Source organism: Pinus tabuliformis, chromosome 7, assembly GCF_031772625.1.
Source record: "Pinus tabuliformis cultivar Carrire ecotype Pingquan chromosome 7, CPIR1, whole genome shotgun sequence".
NCBI classification, from domain to species: domain Eukaryota; kingdom Viridiplantae; phylum Streptophyta; class Pinopsida; order Pinales; family Pinaceae; genus Pinus; species Pinus tabuliformis.
This window is the reverse complement of record NC_142293.1, coordinates 1676916290-1676935919: the sequence shown is the minus strand read 5'-3', so window position 1 is coordinate 1676935919 and position 19630 is coordinate 1676916290. Positions and strand designations below refer to the sequence as shown.

Below are 19630 nucleotides of genomic sequence, written 5' to 3'. Positions count from 1 at the left end.
TCAGAGCCACGGACATCTGTTTCCTACTACACCAGGAGGTTATTCCTGATCCAATTTTGAAACAGTACCCAAAGGTACTTTTTCGATCCACTGAACTTCCTGCCCAATCTGCATCAGTAAATCCACTCAACCTGATATCCTTCCCCTTGTTGTACAAGAGCCCATAATCAACTGCTCCTTCTAAATACCTGAGAACTGACTGAGGGTGTTGACAGCGTAGCAAATATCTAGCCTAGTATTGACTAGATACATCAGGGACCTCATGAGCTATCGATATAGGGTGGGATCGACATCCTCGTCTTCTGATGCATCAATCTTCTTCCAGTTGGTGATCATTGGCATAGCCATAGGTCTACAGTCTCCCATCCTGATCCTTTTCAGAATTTCTGTAGCATACCTTCCTTGCCCAAGGAAGATTTCTCCTTTCTACTGCCAAACTTCCAACTCTAGAAAATAGTGCATTTGTCCCAAATCCTTCATATCGAACTCCGTGGCTAGATTCTTCTTGCAGTCTTCAATGAGTTTGGATGATCCTGTCAAGAAGAGATCATCCACAAATAATACTAAGATAAGTGGCTCTCTCTCTACAACTAGATAGTAGAGATTCGGATCCGCGTCACTCTTGACAAACCCCATCTTCTGCAAGTAGCCATCTATTCGACTATACCATGCTCTTGGTGTCTGCTTTAGCCCATACAAGGCTTTCTTCAGTCTGCATACATGAGACCTCTTCTCATGAGTTTTGAAGCCCTCTGGTTGTTCAATGTATACTTCTTCTTCTATTACCCTGTTCAGAAATGTCGTCTTCACATCCATCTGATGGATCTCCCATCCCATCTGCGCTGCAAGAGATATCACGGTTCTAATAGATGTATACCTGGCTACCGGGGCGAAGGTTTCCTCATAGTCAATCCCTTCCTTTTGAGCATACCCCTTTAGCCACAAACCTGGCCTTGTATTTTTCAATATTGTCGTCCGCAACATATTTGATCTTGTAGATCCATCTTGAACCTACCACAGATCTGTCTTGAGGTTTGGACACCACCTCCCAGACATTGTTTACCATTATGGAGTTATACTCCTCCACCATCGCATCTAGGCAGACCTGATGCTGAGTTGCCTCTTTAAAGTTGGCAAGCTCTCCATCCTGAGCTACTAATGCTTGATACCTGTCTGGCTGTTTTCGCTCCCTTTTATTGTTCTTTGACTCTCCGATGAAGTTCTCTGCATCACACAGAATCAGACGAAGTTCCCTGCTGGTTCTTCCTCTACCAATAGGTGCTTCTATTTGCTCCTCTTCCTCATCCTGAGAATCTTCCTGATCTGAGGAAGGATTCTTCACTTCCATTGGTTGAAGAGGCATGACCAACAGATCCTCTTTTGACTGCTCCTTGGAAGGCATTTCGCGAGATCTTCTGAAAGCTCTGTCCTCCATGAACTTTACATCTTGTCGTACTACTACCTTCCTGCTCCCTGGAAGATAGATCCTATATGCCTCAGCGTTCTTGCTATATCCTGCCAGATACCCCTTTTCTACAGTCTGATCCAGCTTCTTCCACTTTTCTTCGGGTATGCGACAATATGCCAAACTCCCAAATATCCTGAAATGACTGACTTCAGGCGTCTTCCCAGTGAAGACTTTCTCTGGAGTAATCTTGCCCAATGCTTGATGAGGAGTCTTGTTTTGAACGTAGACAGCTGTGTTGCATGCTTTTGCCCACAGGAATTTTGGCATATCCTGATCATATAGCATGGCCCTAGCTGCTTCTACAATAGTCCTATTTTTCCTTTCTGCCACCCCATTCTGCTCCAGATTATAGGGAGTTGTCCACTTTCTTCTGATGCCCTTCTTAGCGCAATAATTAGTGAAGTCCTTATCGAAATAGTCTCCATCATTATCTGAGCGCAAGACTTTGATTTTCTTACCTGTCAGATTCTCCACTAGAGCCTTGAATTCCTTAAATCGATAGAAAACCTCATCCTTGGTTTTCAAAAAATAAATCCATGTTTTTCTTGAGTGGTCATCAATGAAGGTAAGGAAATACTCGGCACTGCTGAGAGATTTGATGGACATGTCACATAGGTCCGCAGATATCTGAGTGTATCAATCCTAGTACACTCTTGGCCCTGTGGTTGCTCCTAGGAAATGTCGCCTTGGCATACTTTCCTAGAGCACATCGCCTCCATACATCATCTCGTTCCGTACTCAAATCCGGAACTCGTGTTATAGTGCTTCTAAGAATTCTCAGAGCTCCATGGTGCAAGTGACCCATCCTTCTGTGCCATAGTTCATTCAAGTCTTTATCCCCATGACTTTTTTAGTGCCATTGGAGATTCTAGTTGTAATCTGTACAACCGATTACTTTTGATACTGATCTGCACTTTCTTTTTCTAGATCGGGCGTTTGACATATACCTTTTCCTTGATGAAGTACACTTCATAGCCCTTGCCTTGTAGTTGTGACGCGGAAAGTAAGTTCATCCCCAATCTTGGCACATGCAGCACATTTGTGGCACAAAACCACTCTTCCGATTCTGTCTGAAAAACTATGGTACCCTTTCCTACTGGAGTACACTTTGCCTTGTTCCCCATGGTGATCTGAAAGTTCATCTTCTCTTCTCGATATTCTGAGAAACACTCCCTGATTCCCGTCATATGCCACGAGGCTCCACTGTCTATATACCATACTTCTGATGATGCAACACTAGTCATGCATGCCACTTCTTCTTCCAACCTGGAAGCCAACATAGAGAAATCGAAATCTCTCTCTCTCTTGTGCAATCTTCTGAAAATCTACGTGAGTCCCCTGAGGTGGATGCCTCTGCATCGTGGTCTCGACCCATAACTGATTTTCCCTTTCTGTCTCTGATTACTTGCTCTGATACCATGTGAAAATTCTATCACTGCAGCAACTGATTTACTTTTCCTACTTATTTCATCATAAGTTATTCATGAAATTACTTCAACAAACATTAAAATAAATACTGCTGCAGATATCACATCGTAATACAAAAACAAAAATATGCACACATTGACACAGTTATTTTGGACTAATGTCCCCAGAAAACCCAATGTGGGAAAACCGGTGCAGCAAGGGAGGATTTTATTATTCAACAATTTTCTTGTACAATAGGGTGCCAAACTGGCTTACCCACAGATAGACAAACTTCTAACACTTTCCTAAACCCAGTGTAGGCCCTACTGAACTCTGCTACAGCCTGAAACCCTCTGTGTCAGCCTACTGAGGCTCTGCGCAGCTTCTCTAGGCTTCTGTATCACTCATGTAGCCTCTGCGTGAATGACGCAGGCCCTTCTGGCTCTGCACAGTCTCTACTGCCTCTGTGTGGCTTCCTTTGGTTTTGCATCTGCCTCTTCTACGTTGATCTCCCATCTCTCTGTTCTGTACTTGTTGCCTCCTAGCTGCTCTCCAGACCATTGGTTCAATTTATCAGCAAACCTCGCTCCAGAAATTGAACTGACTAGTCTCCCTTAGTGTGTTCTCCAAGTTCCCCCTCAAGCCTCCTCTTATACTTTTTTTGTTGACATCTCAATGGCCGAGATGAAGTCCCTAATCAACGACTAAGATTAGATATGGCTTGATCCATGTCTTTTGGGCCATTCTAACACAAATTCATATTAATACACATTAATATTTTATTTTCCCTAAGTTTAGACTTAGGACTCCCTTAAAGATATTAATTATTTTAATATCTCCTGATTTGTTTAGAATCTGCCCAAACCCTTTCTAGGTATTGGAAATCTCATGTGCCCCAACCTCTCCACCAAATTGCGTGGCTAGAGCACATCCGATGCTACCCCAAATCAACAAATGTATCCATTTTTTGTTGCGAGGCATATTGGAACCAAATAATGATATCTATGCTTCACTATGCCCTTTGAATCACTTCAAACTGATTTTTCAAACAAAAGTCATGCAAATTTAAAAGAATACACCTTTTTTTCTTTCTTTTTGGAACTTGATCTTGAAACTATTGTATCTCTGTAATTTCGGCCTCCGAAGGTCTGAAACTTCGTCCTGAGGTAGCTCTTCGTGTCTTCTTTCCAACTCCACCAGTTATATTGAAATTTGATTCAGGAGAAAGTTATGCCAAATCTCCCAAGATGACCTAATTATGGACTGCTTCGGTAGAGCTAACTTGTATGGTATGCCACATGTCACTATTTGAACCTTTAGCCCTAAAATTTCTACACGAACAACTATAGTCCGTGCAATTTCATACACATTTTATGAAATTCAAATCCGATGCACGAAGCGAAAGTTATGGCGATTTTCCTCAGAACACTTATTTGAGACTGAATTCTGGAGCATGCAAAAACCCTAACTTCCTTGGACCATATCTCTGAAAATACAGCAAACCAAGCTTTGAACTTTTTACACGAGCTTCATCAAGATTGCAGCTCCACATGGTCAAAATTTCAGCTTCTGAAGCCTCACCAAAAAGAGTTATAGTGAAAATTCCAAGATGATCTGTTTGAAGCAATAAAACCCTAGGATCTAGAGCTCTGATACCAAATGTTATGTAAACAGATCAGAAAATAGAATAAAAGATAGATCATCGACTTGCAAATAAGCCTCTTCGATGGGGAAACCTCCTTTTACATGTTGGAATTTGTAAGTCTATCTGTTAGAAATCCTTCATGTACTTTCTGATTTATTTCTTCCTACTTGTTCTGTTAATTAACAAGTTATTTACCATGTAAATACTGAAAATAAATACAAGTATAGTCTCAACACATACAGATCATCAACTGAAGGAAAAAACAAGCACACAAGTGACACCATTATTTTTGGACTAATGTCCCTAGAAAAACCCAATGCGGGAAAACCGTGCAGCTATCTGCGGGTTTTATTATTAAGCAGTTTCAGAATACAATATGGGTGCCAGAAATGGCTCACCCAATAGAGAATTCCCTCGGCAGTAGTACCTATCAATCGGAGACAGATATCAGCCTCAATCTGCCCCACGAAATCTCCCAGCGTCAGCCGAGGCGGCTTGCGTCAGTCTCTTTGGCCTAGCGTCAGCCTCTTGGGGCTCTACGTCAGCCTCTGGAGCCTCTGCGTCTCCCACGCTGACCCTCCTCAGGCTCTACGCAGCGCCTGGTTGCCTCTGCATGGCCTCTGGCTGCTTCTGCGTGGCCTCTAGCTGCCTTTGCGTCAACCCTCTCCGGCTTTTGCGCTGATGCTCCCAGTACTATCTCTGCCTCTTTGCTACTGCATTCATTGCCCCTTAGCTGCAACTCTGACACTCCTTCGATTTCCTTAGCAAACCCTGCCTTAGAAAATCGAATTCTTGATCAACACAGTGTGTTCTCCAACTGACCTTCAATCCTCTTCTTATACTTTTCTCGTTGACAATTCAACGGCCGAGATTAAGTCCCTAATCAACGGTTAAGATTAGATTTGGCTTGATCCATGACTTTTGGACCATTCTAACTCAGTTTTATATTAATTCTCATTAATATTTTATTTTCCCTAAGTTTAGACTTAGGGATTCCATTTATTAATTATTTTAAAATCTCCCAAACTGGTTAGATTCTGCTAAAACCATTTCTAGGTCTTAGAGATCTCATGTGCTTTAGCCTCTCCACCAATTTTCAAGGCTAGAGCACATCCGATGCTTCCCCAAATCAACACTCCCTCTTAGCGAAGATTGTGCTCTAGTAACACTCCTCACTAAGTATCACTCTAATCATCCGACATCGGCCCTTGTGCTGATGCTAGGCCTGCTGCCCAACATCGTCTGCACTGTTGTATCATGTATTGCTACCCATGGCCCTGCCACTGCCACTGCTACATCTGCACTGCATCCCCTCTCATCATGCTACATCTTGCTACTCATAGCATTGCCACTGCTAACTGTTGCACTACAACTCAGTTACTGAGAAGTAAGTAACTGATCTCCCAACTTTGACATCTCTGTTAGGCTAGAAACACTCCCGATGTTGAAGCTGCCTCTGTTGCTAACAAGTGCTCCCTCTACTGACCTCTGCATTGCTGCAACAAATCCATGCATCTCGCACTGTTGCTCACGATGTCTCGGGATTCTTGCACTATAGCCCTCTCTGTTGCTCCATTTGCATCTGTCTCTACCGACATTTGCCAGTCCTGCTACTCCTCTTCGAGGCTCCCGTAGCAAGGTATAATCCAAGAGGTTGGGTATCTCGAGGATTCCGCCCCTCATCGCCTGTAGTCCGTCTAACTACAGCTCGATGTCTCCCCACCTCTTCTCTCGAGGTGCATGAGAACTCATGGCACAGTCGTCATCAATCTCCTCTTCCTTCTCGGCCTTCGCTGGCACAGCCTTGGTCTCAAAAGCCTCTCCGTCATCAGTCTCCTCTTCCTTCTCCGCCTTAGCTGACGCAACCTTGGTCTCAAAATCCTCTCCCTTGCTCTTCTTCCTAGGACACTAGTTTGCATAGTGACCCAGTTCCCCACAATGGAAGCACTTGACCTTGGAGAGGTCCTTCTTCTTTCTTTTCTCCTTCTTTCCCTCAGATGTTAGGGAAGCATCCTCCTCTTCCTCGTTTTTGATTCTGACCCCCTTGCTGCTGCTTCCCGCCTTGGTCAACCTTCTGATCTCTTCTTGACGAAGAGCCGCCCACAGTTCCAACCAATCTGGAAGGGTCAACTTGCCCAGTATGCTCTGGACAAACACCTCCCAGTCTTCTGAGACTGCATTTAGGGTTGTCCTCACCATCAATTCTTGATCCGACGTGGCCCCTATGGAAGTCAGCTGATCCCAGATCTCCTTCAATCAACCGATGAAGGTGTTGATTTGTTCTCCCTTCTGCATCTGGTATGACCATAGCTGATTTTCTAGTAGCATATTCCTCTACACGGAAGTATGTTGATACAACTTCGTCAGGGCCTCCCACATCGCTTTTGTCGTGTCCTTTTCGGCAATATGTGGTACTACATGGTCCTTGACCCCGTTAAGGATGATGCTCTTGGCCCTCGCCATTGCCTCGTACTTTTCGTTCTCATCTGGGTCAACTGGGATCGTTATCGTTTTCAAGGTGAGGTTCTTGAGACGATTCCTGTTTAGAACAGACAAGATCCTAGCCTTCTAGACTACGAAGTTTGAGGCTCTATCTAGTCTGTCCTGATCTCTTACCCCATTCACTGCCATTTCGCTGCTCCTCTTTCGACTCTTTCGAGTCTCTCTACTTCCCTCCTGGAAGTTCTCGGTGTGACTCCCTCTGAGCCTCGATTTCCCTCCTGGAAACCCCTCTGTCAATGTCGAGATGCCCCCACTCTGATCGTTAGTGTAGCTGCACCACTGATCCGGATTTCTCGGCTAGAAATCCTCGGCAGCAACTCCCTCCTCATTATCCTTGCCCTGTTAGGCACTGTTCTGACCAAAGTACCCCACCAGCTTCACTCTGCAACTTACCCACAGCCTCCCATGCCCCAACAAACTAAAGGTTAGAGCCTCTAGGCTCTGCGAAATCCGACACCAGAAAAATCCGCACCTCCTGGCCACGGTCATCAATCCTTCCTAACTGAGAAAGATGACTAGGCACTGTATAGGTCAGGTCATCTCCTCTCTGCCACTGCGCTGATCCTCTTCCCGGCTCGAACTGATGACACAGGCATTGCGTCACCCTTTCCTTAATGCTTTTCCGCTAGGAACAACTTTTGTCACTCGAGACAAATGTTTCTGCTGCTGCTTCTCTGTTCGGTTGATGCCCTCAGTTATCCTGTGGTCTGCAACCACGCTCCGATATCATGTTGGAATTTCTAAGTCTATCTATTAGAAATCCTTCCTGTACTTTCTGATTTATTTCTTCCTACTTGTTATGTTAATTAACAAGTTATTTACCATGTAAACACTGAAAATAAATACAAGTATAGTCTTAACACATATAGATCATCAACTGAAGGAAAAGAACGAGCACACAAGTGACACCGTTATTTTTGGACTAATGTCCCCGGAAAACCCAATGCAGGAAAACTGGTGCAGTTATTTGAGGGTTTTATTATTAAGCAGTTTCAGAATACAATCTGGGTGCCAAAAATGCCTCACCCAAGAGAGAATGCCCTCGGCAGTAGTACCTCTCAGTGGGAGACAGATATCAGCCCCAATCTGCCCCACGAAATCTCCCAGCGTCAACCTCTAGGTCTGCGTTAGCCTCTCTAGCCCAGCGTCAACCTATTTGGCCCAGTGTCAGCCTCTCGAGGCTTTGCATCAGTCTCTGGAGCCTCTACGTCTCCCACGCTGGCCCTCCTCAAGCTCTGTGCAGCTCCTGGCTGCCTCTGCATGGCCTTTGGCTGCTTTTGCATGGCCTTTAGTTGGCTCTGCGTCAACCCTCTCTTGGCTTCTGTGCTGATGCTCCCAGTACTATCTCTGCCTCTTAGTTGCAACTTTGATCACTCCTTCGATTTCCTCAGCAAGCCCTGCCCCAGAAAATCGAATTCTTGATCAACTCGGTGTGTTCTCCAACTAACCCTCAAGCCTCTTCTTATACATTTCTCATTGACAATTCAACGACCGAGATTAAGTCCGTAATCAACGGCTAAGATTAGATCTGGCTTGATCCATGACTTTTGGACCATTCTAACTCAATTTTATATTAATTCTCATTAATATTTTATTTTCCCTAAGTTTAGACTTAGGGACTCCATTAAAAATATTAATTATTTTAATATCTCCCAAACTAGTTAGATTCTGCCAAAACCATTTCTGGGTCTTGGAGATCTCATGTGCTTTAGTCTCTCCACCAATTTTCAAGGCTAGAGCGCATCTGATGCTACCCCAAATCAATATTACATCACATAAATGAACAATTCTTAGATGATACAAATGACAAGACCTCCTTGGTATATATAAGAGTCTAAAGAGTCACAATATAGTCAGGGCCTACATGACAATAATAATGTAAGGGAACAACAATAACAATAGTGGGCTTCTATGGGGCACAACAATAAAAATATGGGGGCTGCATGGGGCACAACAATAACAATATGGAGGCTACACTGGTATTATAGGGACCTAACACTCTATTGAAAAGGTTGTTGGGTTTTTCTACCAAGTGGATTTACCTAGGGTAAATCTTGTGTTCTCTTTATGCATTGTGATCTCTACTCTCCTACTGTTTTATGGTTGAATTTCTGAAGTATAATTGCTTAATCATATACTAGAAAAATTCAAAGCAGATCTACATCATTAGAAGTAATTATTAGTTTTTAGAAATATTGTGTTTGTATCTATTAAACTAGAGAAATCAACATGGGATTAGACATTTGGTGAAGGAACATTGAGATCACTATTGAAGAAACCGTACATTGAGATCACTATTGTTGAGTCCTTGTTGATCTACTTCCATGGTTTCTTCTACGAAATCAAAGAACAACTTAGAAGGGGCCTCGAACTTCAGAGCTTGGAAAACTAGGATTGATCTTATTCTTGAAAAGAACAAAGTTTTGGATATTGTGAAGGGTAAGGTTGTAGAACCAACAAATAATGCAAGAAAAGAGAAGTTCAAGGAAGATGACATTGTTGCCACAAGTCTTATTGTGGATTCCATTAGAGATCATCTAATCCCCTATATTGTAAAGGTTGAATATTCAAAGGAAATATACGATGCCCTAACTAAGCTATTTACATTCAACAACATTGGTCAAGTCACAAGTTTAAATAATGAGCTTCGTGATGTAAGGATGAAAAATGATGATAATGCGGCCTCATATTTTGTAAGAATCTCTCAAATAGGAGACCAACTTCAAGCAATTGAAGAAGTCATCTTTGAGAAGGAACTTGTAACTACAACACCTAATGGACTACCTAAATCATGGGATGCATTTGTAGCTAGTATAAGTAGTAGGAAGGAAGTTCCCTTTTTGAACAACTGTGGACCTCTTGTGATCAAGAGGAATCAAGGCTTATATTAAGAGATAGAAAGGAAAAAACTCTCAAGCATTCACAACACACTCTAAGAGGAAGAATGGAGGAAAGAAGAAGTTTGGTTTCCAAAATAGAAAACCAAAAGGAAGACCTGCTCCACAAGGAAAGAAGGATATGTCAGAGATTCAATGCAATTGTTGTCGCAAATTTGGTCACTATATGAGCCAATGTCTTGAAGGAGAGAATGATAGAAAGAGAATAATTATATGGTGTTATGATGAGGAGCCCACCATATGCCATAAGAAGAATATGCATGTTGGAAGGAAATCATGAAAAATCAACACTATGGTGGGCTCCTCATCCTGAGCATATAGATGTGGGGAGGGAGCAATCATGGATGCATTTGTTACCAACTCGGCCTTTGTTTTTCCACCCCTCTTGTGTGCTTTTTACCTTGATTTTTCTTTGTATTACTACTCGTAGCTCAAGGGTTAGAGCTTGCTTTGTATGATGTATAGCAACAATTGCCTTCTTAAGGGTGAGGTAGCTCATTGCCCACTAGGTGTTGGGACATTCAAGAGCTCCTTTTCATAATATGAATAGCAACATGTGCTTAGAAATTGAGTGATGGCCATAATGAGTGAGGTAGAGCTCATGCTAGGATTTTGCCCACATTCTAATGTGTATGTTCTGGCCATGTTTTGCATTTTGATCTTCTTTTGTGATTACTTGTGGCCATGATATGCTTTTTCTTGTTCTTTTAGCCGAATCAACATCCCAGGGCCAAGTTCCAGGCCCTACCCAAGTATGAGGATGTATGGTGCCAAATCCCTGAGAACCAATGGTCAATTGAACCCGAAGAAGGGAGGTGGACTATGGGGCTTGTAGTGTAAGATGGAAAGTGGTAAGTATGGAATAGGGAGAGATGGGACAATGCTATCTCATTGAGGCTTTCCCAAGTAGTGCAACTCCTATACCCATTGGGCCATTAGGGGAGGTCCCAGTGGACTAAGATGAAAGATTAATCCCCATTTTAAGGTGGGGGAACCAAATGGTGGTCAAAACACCTCTTCCTTCTAGGTTACCCCATAATCCATGCCAAATGCCCAAAATAGAAACAAGCATAAGCATCTAATTGCAAAATGAATAAAGTACCTTTTGATTGGAATCCCACCTTCCAATGTGCGCTCTTGCCCAATGGACAAGGAAACATATGACTGATGTAGGTGGCGGAGACATGAATGGCACATCATCATCAACTACTAGCAGCTGTCAGGGCTGCTAGCTACCAACTAGAAGAGATGGTAGGAGAAAAATTTCTCCTATGGGGTCACCCACTTTTGGTGGGTAATAGGTTACATATGTCTTTGCTAGTCTAGCTCTAGATGCATCATACGCTATTCCTCATTAAGGAGTCTTGAGCCTTTGTCCATCATTGAGTATTTCTACCTAGCCTATGCTTATATCAACTTTAACCCTATAAGCTGGGATATCCTTTAGGTGATCTTTAGGAAGCCTCCCTTCTTGTGAAATTCCACTAAAAAGCTGAGAAAGATTGCTGAGGTGACAGTGGCAATCTATCTCATTGTTGCAACAAGGTCTGGCCTTCGCCTTGTGAGTCCTCTCATAAGGCCTGCTATATTTTGAGGCAACAATACTGATTATAGGACATCAATTAAGAATGTAATGGCTTAATAATCTACCAAAAATACAAGAGAAATAGCAAGTAAATAATGTTTATTAGCCTTGGACAACAGACACCATATACATTTCACCACAACCTACATTTATTACACAGTTAAGACCACTAATCTGCATTTAGGGTGCAATTTGACTACTCACATTTATTGCATAGTTTGATAACCAAACCGCATTTACTGTGGTGATATATGTATTTATGATGGATTTGTTAAATTAAATACTAATGTGGGGTCATGACTAGGACCATTTTTTCTTAATTTTAACAAATCACAGCTTGCTTCAGTATTTCATCTCTCAAATGTAGACTAATATGAGTTCTTTACCCAAAGGCATTTGTAACTATTTAGTATATTTTTATGTTTTATCTATGTGCTTGCATACTGCTTTTACTGTGATAATCATGTAATTATGTGGCATTTAGTATTGTATTGTGATTATTCATATCAATCTTTTAATTTATTGCATTGATACCTTTGTTGTCATCACCCATAAATTATAATTGCATATTTCGACTGTGGACTGGCATCAATCATCATGACATGCATGTTGGTGAAATGGACAACTAAAACATGCAAAACTGATAACTACCTGTATACCTTCATCTATTTCCCACCATGATCAGATAACCACCCACCAATGGTTTATTGCATTTATTATCTAAGACTTCCACATGAGTGATAATGGTAAATGCCAACCAAGCTTAAATGAGGAGACATGCAAAAACTTTAATCAAATAAGAGATAAGGCTACAAAGACTGACTAAAAGTAGATGTCATTTGGCATTTCATTTGCACAATGCATACATGTTAATTTAAGCAGTAAATGATTTATTTAGACATTATATAACTAGTTGTATATATGATAACATTTGGCCTTTCAAGGTTTACATTACTGGAGGTACTTTCTAACACATTAGCATTGAAATTTGTGTGTCATTGATTATTTTACCATCAAGATTCTTGAAATTGATAGCGATGTAAACCTAATAATTGCTAAACACACATATAGCAAACTTTGAGAGTTAATTTTCACTGGAATCAAGTTTTGGGAAAGGGTCCTTAATGAGCTAATAGTATGCCTTAATCGATAAATACTAATTTTCTATTTATAAGATGCAAAATTATTTTAATTTAAATAGGATTTTAATAACAACCCTGCTTTATACAAAGTCTCTCACCTTATTCCCAACATATCAGTAGCTGTCCCTTCCATTGAGAAAGTTTCTGGAAATGGAAGACTTGTATCAACCAAACGGTGCCTAGTTTAGACAAGAAAACACATTTAATAGACAAATCATACATATAGAACAAAATAAGGATAACTACATTGGAAAAAATATTTTGTTGACAACCAGAAGAAAAACATATCACTTACAATGCCAATCTACTTCTGCAGGTTGAGAAAGTTTGGAAGGAAGAGAGTTGTTTCATTATCAGACTCAGAATCCTTACACATATTTAACTCCATTACCAGATCTTCCTTGCTCATTCTTTCTTGGCAGGCTATTGATTATTTTGTATTATACCACAATCTTTTATATGCATGTCACAGTAGCACTACTGCATGTTTGTTTCTTTCTTTGTGTTATTTTCAGCATTTCCTAGGAGTTGTGCTTGCACTCCCACATTGTATTCATACTGATTGTACTATTCTTCAGTTGCAATTGACCTACTCTTGTGGTCATTTCTTGGACATTAATAATATTACCTTATGTCATTTGTTAACATATGTTTCTAGGTGTCTTTGATCTCCTCACATTTTTCTTCAATATTTGAAATTTTCAGCTAATTCAAATCTCCATTCTATACAATATTTTTATTGTTTAGGTGGTCTTAGATGTTCAACAATCAAGGTTTAATCTGTGTTATCATAAAAATCTGTACCAGCAGACCTGCTTAATAATTATAGGACATCTTACCCTGTTACTGCTAAATGACTCCATTTTGGACTGGTGCTTTTCCAGTCATAGGGGGTTGTCCCTAAAAGGTGTATGCTGCCATCTAATTGATAAATGTGCGCATATTGAAAGACAATCAACACTCAAAGAACTCCCTCTTTGGCTGTCTGTTAATAGTCAAGAAAGATGATAAATTTTAATTAATAAATTTCAGTGGTTGAGATTAGACCCTAGAGATAGTTGTAACTTGTAACAACATGTTTAATGGACATGAGTAAAGGGAATGTGTCCCTTAGGTCAAAAAGATTAGAAAAAAGTTCATTGTAAATTATCATAACATTACAGAACAATTTAATCAATGACATCCAATAGGTTGAAAGAGCTAGAACAAAGCATAATTCTACCAAATTACATATTACCTGAGAGTTTGGTTGCATCATAGTAAAGAGCTGTCCGCTCCTACAAAACTGCCAAGAGAATATTGTTTAATCCTTTCTTTGCCTCTCAAATCTACACAGGCTTTGAACTGCTGTTTTAATCCCTTTTCCAGCCTTTATTGTTGCTTCCTTATCCTCTAATTTGTGAAAATTCTATCACTGCAGTAACTGATTTACTTTTCCTACTTATTCCACCATAAGTTATTCATGAAATCACTTCAATAAACATTAAAATAAATACTGCTACAGATATCACACCGTAATATAGAAACAAACATATGCACAAGAATCAACACATTGACACAAATATTTTGGACTAATGTCCCCGGAAAAACCAATGTGGGAAAATCGGTGCAGCAAGGGAGGATTTTATTATTCAGCAATTTTCTAGTACAACAGGGTGCCAAACTGGCTTACCCACAGATAGACAAATTCTCCAGCACTTCTTCTGAACCCAGCGTCAGCCCTGCTGACCTCTGCGTGGCCTGAAACCCTTTGTGTTAGCCTGTTGAGACTCTGCGCAGCCTCTCTGGCCTTCTACGTCACTCCTGCAGCTTCTGTGTGGATGACATAGGCCCTGCTGGCTCTGTGCAGTCTCTGTTGCCTTTGCGTGGCTCTCTCTGGAACTGCATCTGCCTTTTCTGCCTCTGCACTAATCTCCCGTCTCTCTGTTATGTACTAGTTGCCTCCTGACTGCTCATCAGACCATTGGTTCAATTTCTCAGCTAACCCCGCTCCAGAAATTGAACTAACTGGTCTCCCTCAGTGTGTTCTCCAGGTGACCCTCAAGCCTTCTCTTATACTTTTCTTGTTGACAAATCAACGGCCGAGATTAAATCCCTAATCAACGGCTAAGATTAGATCTGGCTTGATCCATGACTTTTGGACCATTCTAACACAGTTTCATATTAATTCACATTAATATTTTATTTTCCCTAAGTTTAGACTTAAGGATTACATTAAAAATATTAATTATTTTAATATCTCCCAAACTGTTTAGAATCTGCCCAAACCCTTTCTAGGTATTGGAGATCTCATGTGCCTTAGCCTCTCCACCAAGTTTCGTGGCTAGAGCACATCCGATGCTACCCCAAATCAACACTCCCTCTTAACGAGGACTGTGATCTAGCAATAATCCTCACTGAGCATCACCCTGATCATACGGCATTGGTTACTGTGCTGATGCTAAGCCTTCCTTCCCAACATTCTCTGCACTGCTGTAACATGTACTGCTGCCCATGGCTTTCCCACTACTACTGCCACTGCTGCATCTGTACGACAACTCCCTTTGCATCTGTGCTGTTGTCAGTCCTTTCTCCCAACATTGCATCTGCATTGCAACTCCCTCTTCATTCGTGCTGCTATCAAACTCATTTCTACTTTTGAAAGGGGTTCTTTACCATCCCCGTCTTTTTGCTGAAGTAGTCAAATTTTGACTTTCCAAGGGCCTTGGTGAGGATATCTACCCCCTATTCTCCTGTAGGAGTGTAGCTCAACTGTGTAGCTCCTCGTTAGACACAGTATCTGACAAAGTGACACCGGATATCAATATGATTCAACCTATCATGAAACACTGGATTCTTAGAGAGTTTGATGCAACTCTGATTATCGCACATGATCTTGGTCGCCTCCATATTTCTTCTGAATAGGTTCACCAACAGTTTTCTAAGCCATATGGCCTCACATGAAGCTGTGATTGCTGCCATATATTCTGCCTCAGATGAGCTTAGAGCCACGGACTTCTGTTTCCTACTGCACCAGGAGGTCATTCCTGATCCAATGTCGAAACTTGAAACAATACCTAGAGGTACTTTTCCGATCCACTGAACTTCCTGCCCAATCTGCATCAGTAAATCCACTCAACTTGATATCCTTCCCCTTGGTGTGTAAGAGCCCATAATCAACTGTTCCCTATAAATACCTGAGAACGTGTTTGGCTGCTGTCCAGTGTGCGCTCTTTGGTTCCACAATGAACTGACTGAGGGTGTTGACAGCGTAGCAAATATCTGGCCTGGTATTGACTAGATACATCAAGGACCCTATGAGCTACCGGTATAGGGTGGGATCGACATCCTTATCTTTTGATGCATCAATCTTCTTCGAGTTGGCGATCATTGGCATAGCCATAGGTCTATAGTCTTCCATCCCAAAATTTTTCAGGATTTCTGTAGCATACCTCCTTTACCCGAGGAAGATTTCTCCTTTCTGCTGCCAAACTTCCAACCCTAAGAAGTAGTGCATTCGTCCCAGATCCTTCATATCGAACTTTGTGGGTAGATTCTTCTTGCAATCTTCAATGAGTCTGGATGATCCTGTCAGAGAGAGATCATCCATATAATACTAAGATAAGCAACTCGTTTTCTATGACCAGATAGTAGAGATTCGGATCTGCGTCACTCTTGACAAACCCCATCTTCTGCAAGTAGCCATTTATTCGACCATACCATGCTCTTGGTGCCTGCTTCAGCCCATACAAGGCTTTTATCAGTCTGCATACAGGAGACTTCTTCTCATGAGTTTCAAAGCCCTCTGGTTGTTCAATGTATACCTCTTGTTCTATTACCCCTTTCAGAAATGTCGTCTTGACATCCATCTGATGGATATCCCATCCCATCTGCACTGCAAGAGATATCACGGTCCTAATAGATGTATACCTGGCTACCGGGGAGAAGGTTTCCTCATAGTCAAGCCCTTCCTTTTGAGCATACCCCTTAGCCACAAACCTGGAATTGTATTTCTCAACGCTGTCATCCGCAGCATATTTGATCTTGTAGATCCATCTCGAACCTACCACAGATCTGTCTTGAGGTCTTGACACCACCTCCCAGACTTCGTTCACCATTATGGAGTTATACTCCTCTACCATCGCATCTAGCCAGACCTGATGCTGCGCTGCCTCCTTGAAGCTGGCAGGCTCTCCATCTTGAGCTACTAACCCCTGATATTTGTCTCGCTGTTTTCACTCCCTCTTACTGTTCCTTGGCTCACCGATGAAGTTCTTTGCATCATGCAGAATCTAACGAAGTTCCCTGCTAGTTCTTCCTCTGCCAGCAGGTGATTTTGTTCGCTCCTTCTCATCCTGAGAATCTTCCTGACCTGAGGAAGAATTCTTCACTTCCGTTGGTTGAAGAGGCATGACCAACGAATCCTCTTTCGACTACTCCTCGGAAGACATTTCACGAGATCTTCTGAAAGCTCTGTCCTCCATGAACATTACATCTTGTCGTACTAGTACCTTCCTGTTCCTTGGAAGATAGATTCTGTATGCCTTAGCGTTCTCGCTATATCCCACCAGATATCCCTTTTTCGCAGTCTGATCCAGCTTCTTCCTCTTTTCTTCGGGTATGCAACAATATGCTAAACTCCCAAATATCCTGAAATCATTGACTTCAGGCGTCTTCCTAGTGAAGACTTTCTCTGGAGTAATCTTGCCCAATACCTGATGAGGAGTCTTGTTTTGAACATAGACAACTGTGTTGCATGCTTCCGCCCACAGGAATTTTGGCATATCCTGATCATACAACATGGCCCTAGCTACTTCTACAATAGTTCTATTCTTTCTTTCTGTTATCCCATTCTGCTCTGGATTGTAGGGAGTTGTCCACTCTCTTCTGATGCCCTCCTTAGCGCAATAATCAGTGAAGTCCTTATCGACGTACTCTCCACCATTATCTGAGCGCAAAAATTTTATTTTCTTCTCAGTCAGATTCTCCATTAGAGCCTTGAACTCCTTGAATTGACAGAAAACCTCATCCTTGATTTTCAAAAAATAAATCCAAGTTTTCCTCGAGTGGTCATCAATGAAGGTAAGGAAATACTCAACACCACTGAGAGCTTTGACGAACATAGGTCCGCAGATATCTGAGTGTATCAATCCTAGTATAGTCTTGGCCTTGTGTTTGCTCCTAGGAAATGCCGCCTTGGCATACTTTCCTAGAGCGCATCCCCGGCATACATCATCTCGTTCCTAATCCAGGTCTGAAACTCCTGTTACAGTGCTCTTGAGAATTCTCAGAGCTCCATGGTGCAAGTGACCCATCCTTCTGTGCCATAGTTCGTTCAAGTCCTTGTCCCCATGACTACCTATTAGTGCCATTGATGATTCTAGTTGTAATCTATAGAACCGATTACTTTTGATCCTGATCTACACTTTCTTTTTCCAGCTCGGGTGTTTGACGTATACCTTTTCCTTGATGAAGTAGACGCCATATCCCTTGCCTTGTAGTTGTGACGCGGAAAATAAGTTCATCCCCAATCCTGGTACATGCAGCAAATTTGTGGCACGGAACTGCTCTCCCGATTCTGTCTGAAAAACTATGGTACCCTTCCCTACTGGAGTACACTTTGCCTTGTTCCCCATGGTGATTGGCAGGTTCATCTTCTCTTCTTGATATTCTATGAAACACTCCCTGATTCCTGTCATATGCCATGAGGCTCCACTGTCTATATACCATACTTTTGATGATGCAGCACTAGTCATGCATGCCACTTCTTCTTCTAGCCTGGAAGCCAACATAGAGAAATCAAAATCTCTTTCTCTTGTGAAATCTTCTGAAAATCTGCATGACTCCCCTGAGGTGGATGCCTCTGCATCGTGGTCTTGACCCATAACTGATTTTCCCTTTCTGTTTTTGATTACTTCCTCTGATACCATGTGAAAATTCTATCACTGTAGTAATTGATTTACTTTTCCTACTTATTCCACCATAAGTTATTCATAAAATCATTTCAATTAACATTAAAATAAATATTGTTGCAGATATCACATTGTAATACAGAAACAAACATATGCACAAGAATCAACACATTGACACAAATATTTTGGACTAATGTCCCCGGAAAAACCCAATGTGGGAAAATCGGTGCAGTAAGGGAGGATTTTATTATTTAGCAGTTTTCTAGTACAACAAGGTGCCAAACCGGCTTTCCCATAGATAGACAAATTCTCTAGCACTTCTTCTGAACCTAGCATCAGCCCTGCTGACTTGTGCGTGGCCTGAAACCCTCTGTGTCAGCCTGTTGGGACTCTGCGCAACCTCTCTGGCCTTATGCGTCACTCCTGCAGCGTCTGCATGGATGACGTAGGCCCTGCTGGATTTGCGCAGTCTCTGCTGCCTCTGCATGGCTCCCTCTGGTCCTGTGTCTGCCTTTTCTGCCTCTGCACTAATCTCCCATCTCTTTGTTCTGTACTTGCTACCTCCTGATTGCTCACCAGACCACTAGTTCAATTTCTCAGCTAACCCCGCTCCAGAAATTGAACTGACTGGTCTCCCTTACTGTGTTCTCCAAGTGACCGTCAAGCTTCCTCTTATACTTTTCTTGTTGACAAATCAACAGCCAAGATTAAGTCGCTAATCAACGACTAAGATTAGATCTGGCTTGATCTATGACTTTTGGACCATTCTAACACAGTTTCATATTAATTCACATTAATATTTTATTTTCCCTAAGTTTAGACTTAGGGATTACATTAAAAATATTAATTATTTTGATATCTCCCAAACTGTTTAGAATCTACCCAAACCCTTTCTGGGTATTGGAGATCTCATGTGCCTTAGCCTCTCCACCAAGTTTCGTGGATAGAGCACATCTGATGCTACCCCAAATCAACATAATTTGTTGAAAGCTTTCAAGGATATTTTTCATGTCTAAAATTATCATTTAAAGAAACAATCAACCACTAAAAGAGGTCAAACTATTCCCTTTTAGAGACTAGATAGGCGTAGAAT

At 41.7% G+C, this 19630-nt stretch overlaps 1 protein-coding gene across 3 annotated transcripts in view; it reads right to left on the bottom strand.

Moving 5' to 3' along the window:
* LOC149254893 (isoamylase 2, chloroplastic-like) overlaps nt 1-19630 on the bottom strand; it is a 542818-nt gene that overhangs the window by 20784 nt on the left and 502404 nt on the right. For 2 of the 3 annotated variants that reach the window (XM_089460267.1, XM_089460266.1), the window contains exon 25: nt 12745-12825. In XM_089460267.1, coding sequence (XP_089316393.1) covers nt 12745-12825 — 81 coding nt within the window. Of the gene's footprint in view, nt 1-12744; nt 12826-13883; nt 13932-19630 lie in introns of all 3 variants that reach the window. The other variant, XR_016267196.1, reaches the window with a different exon arrangement.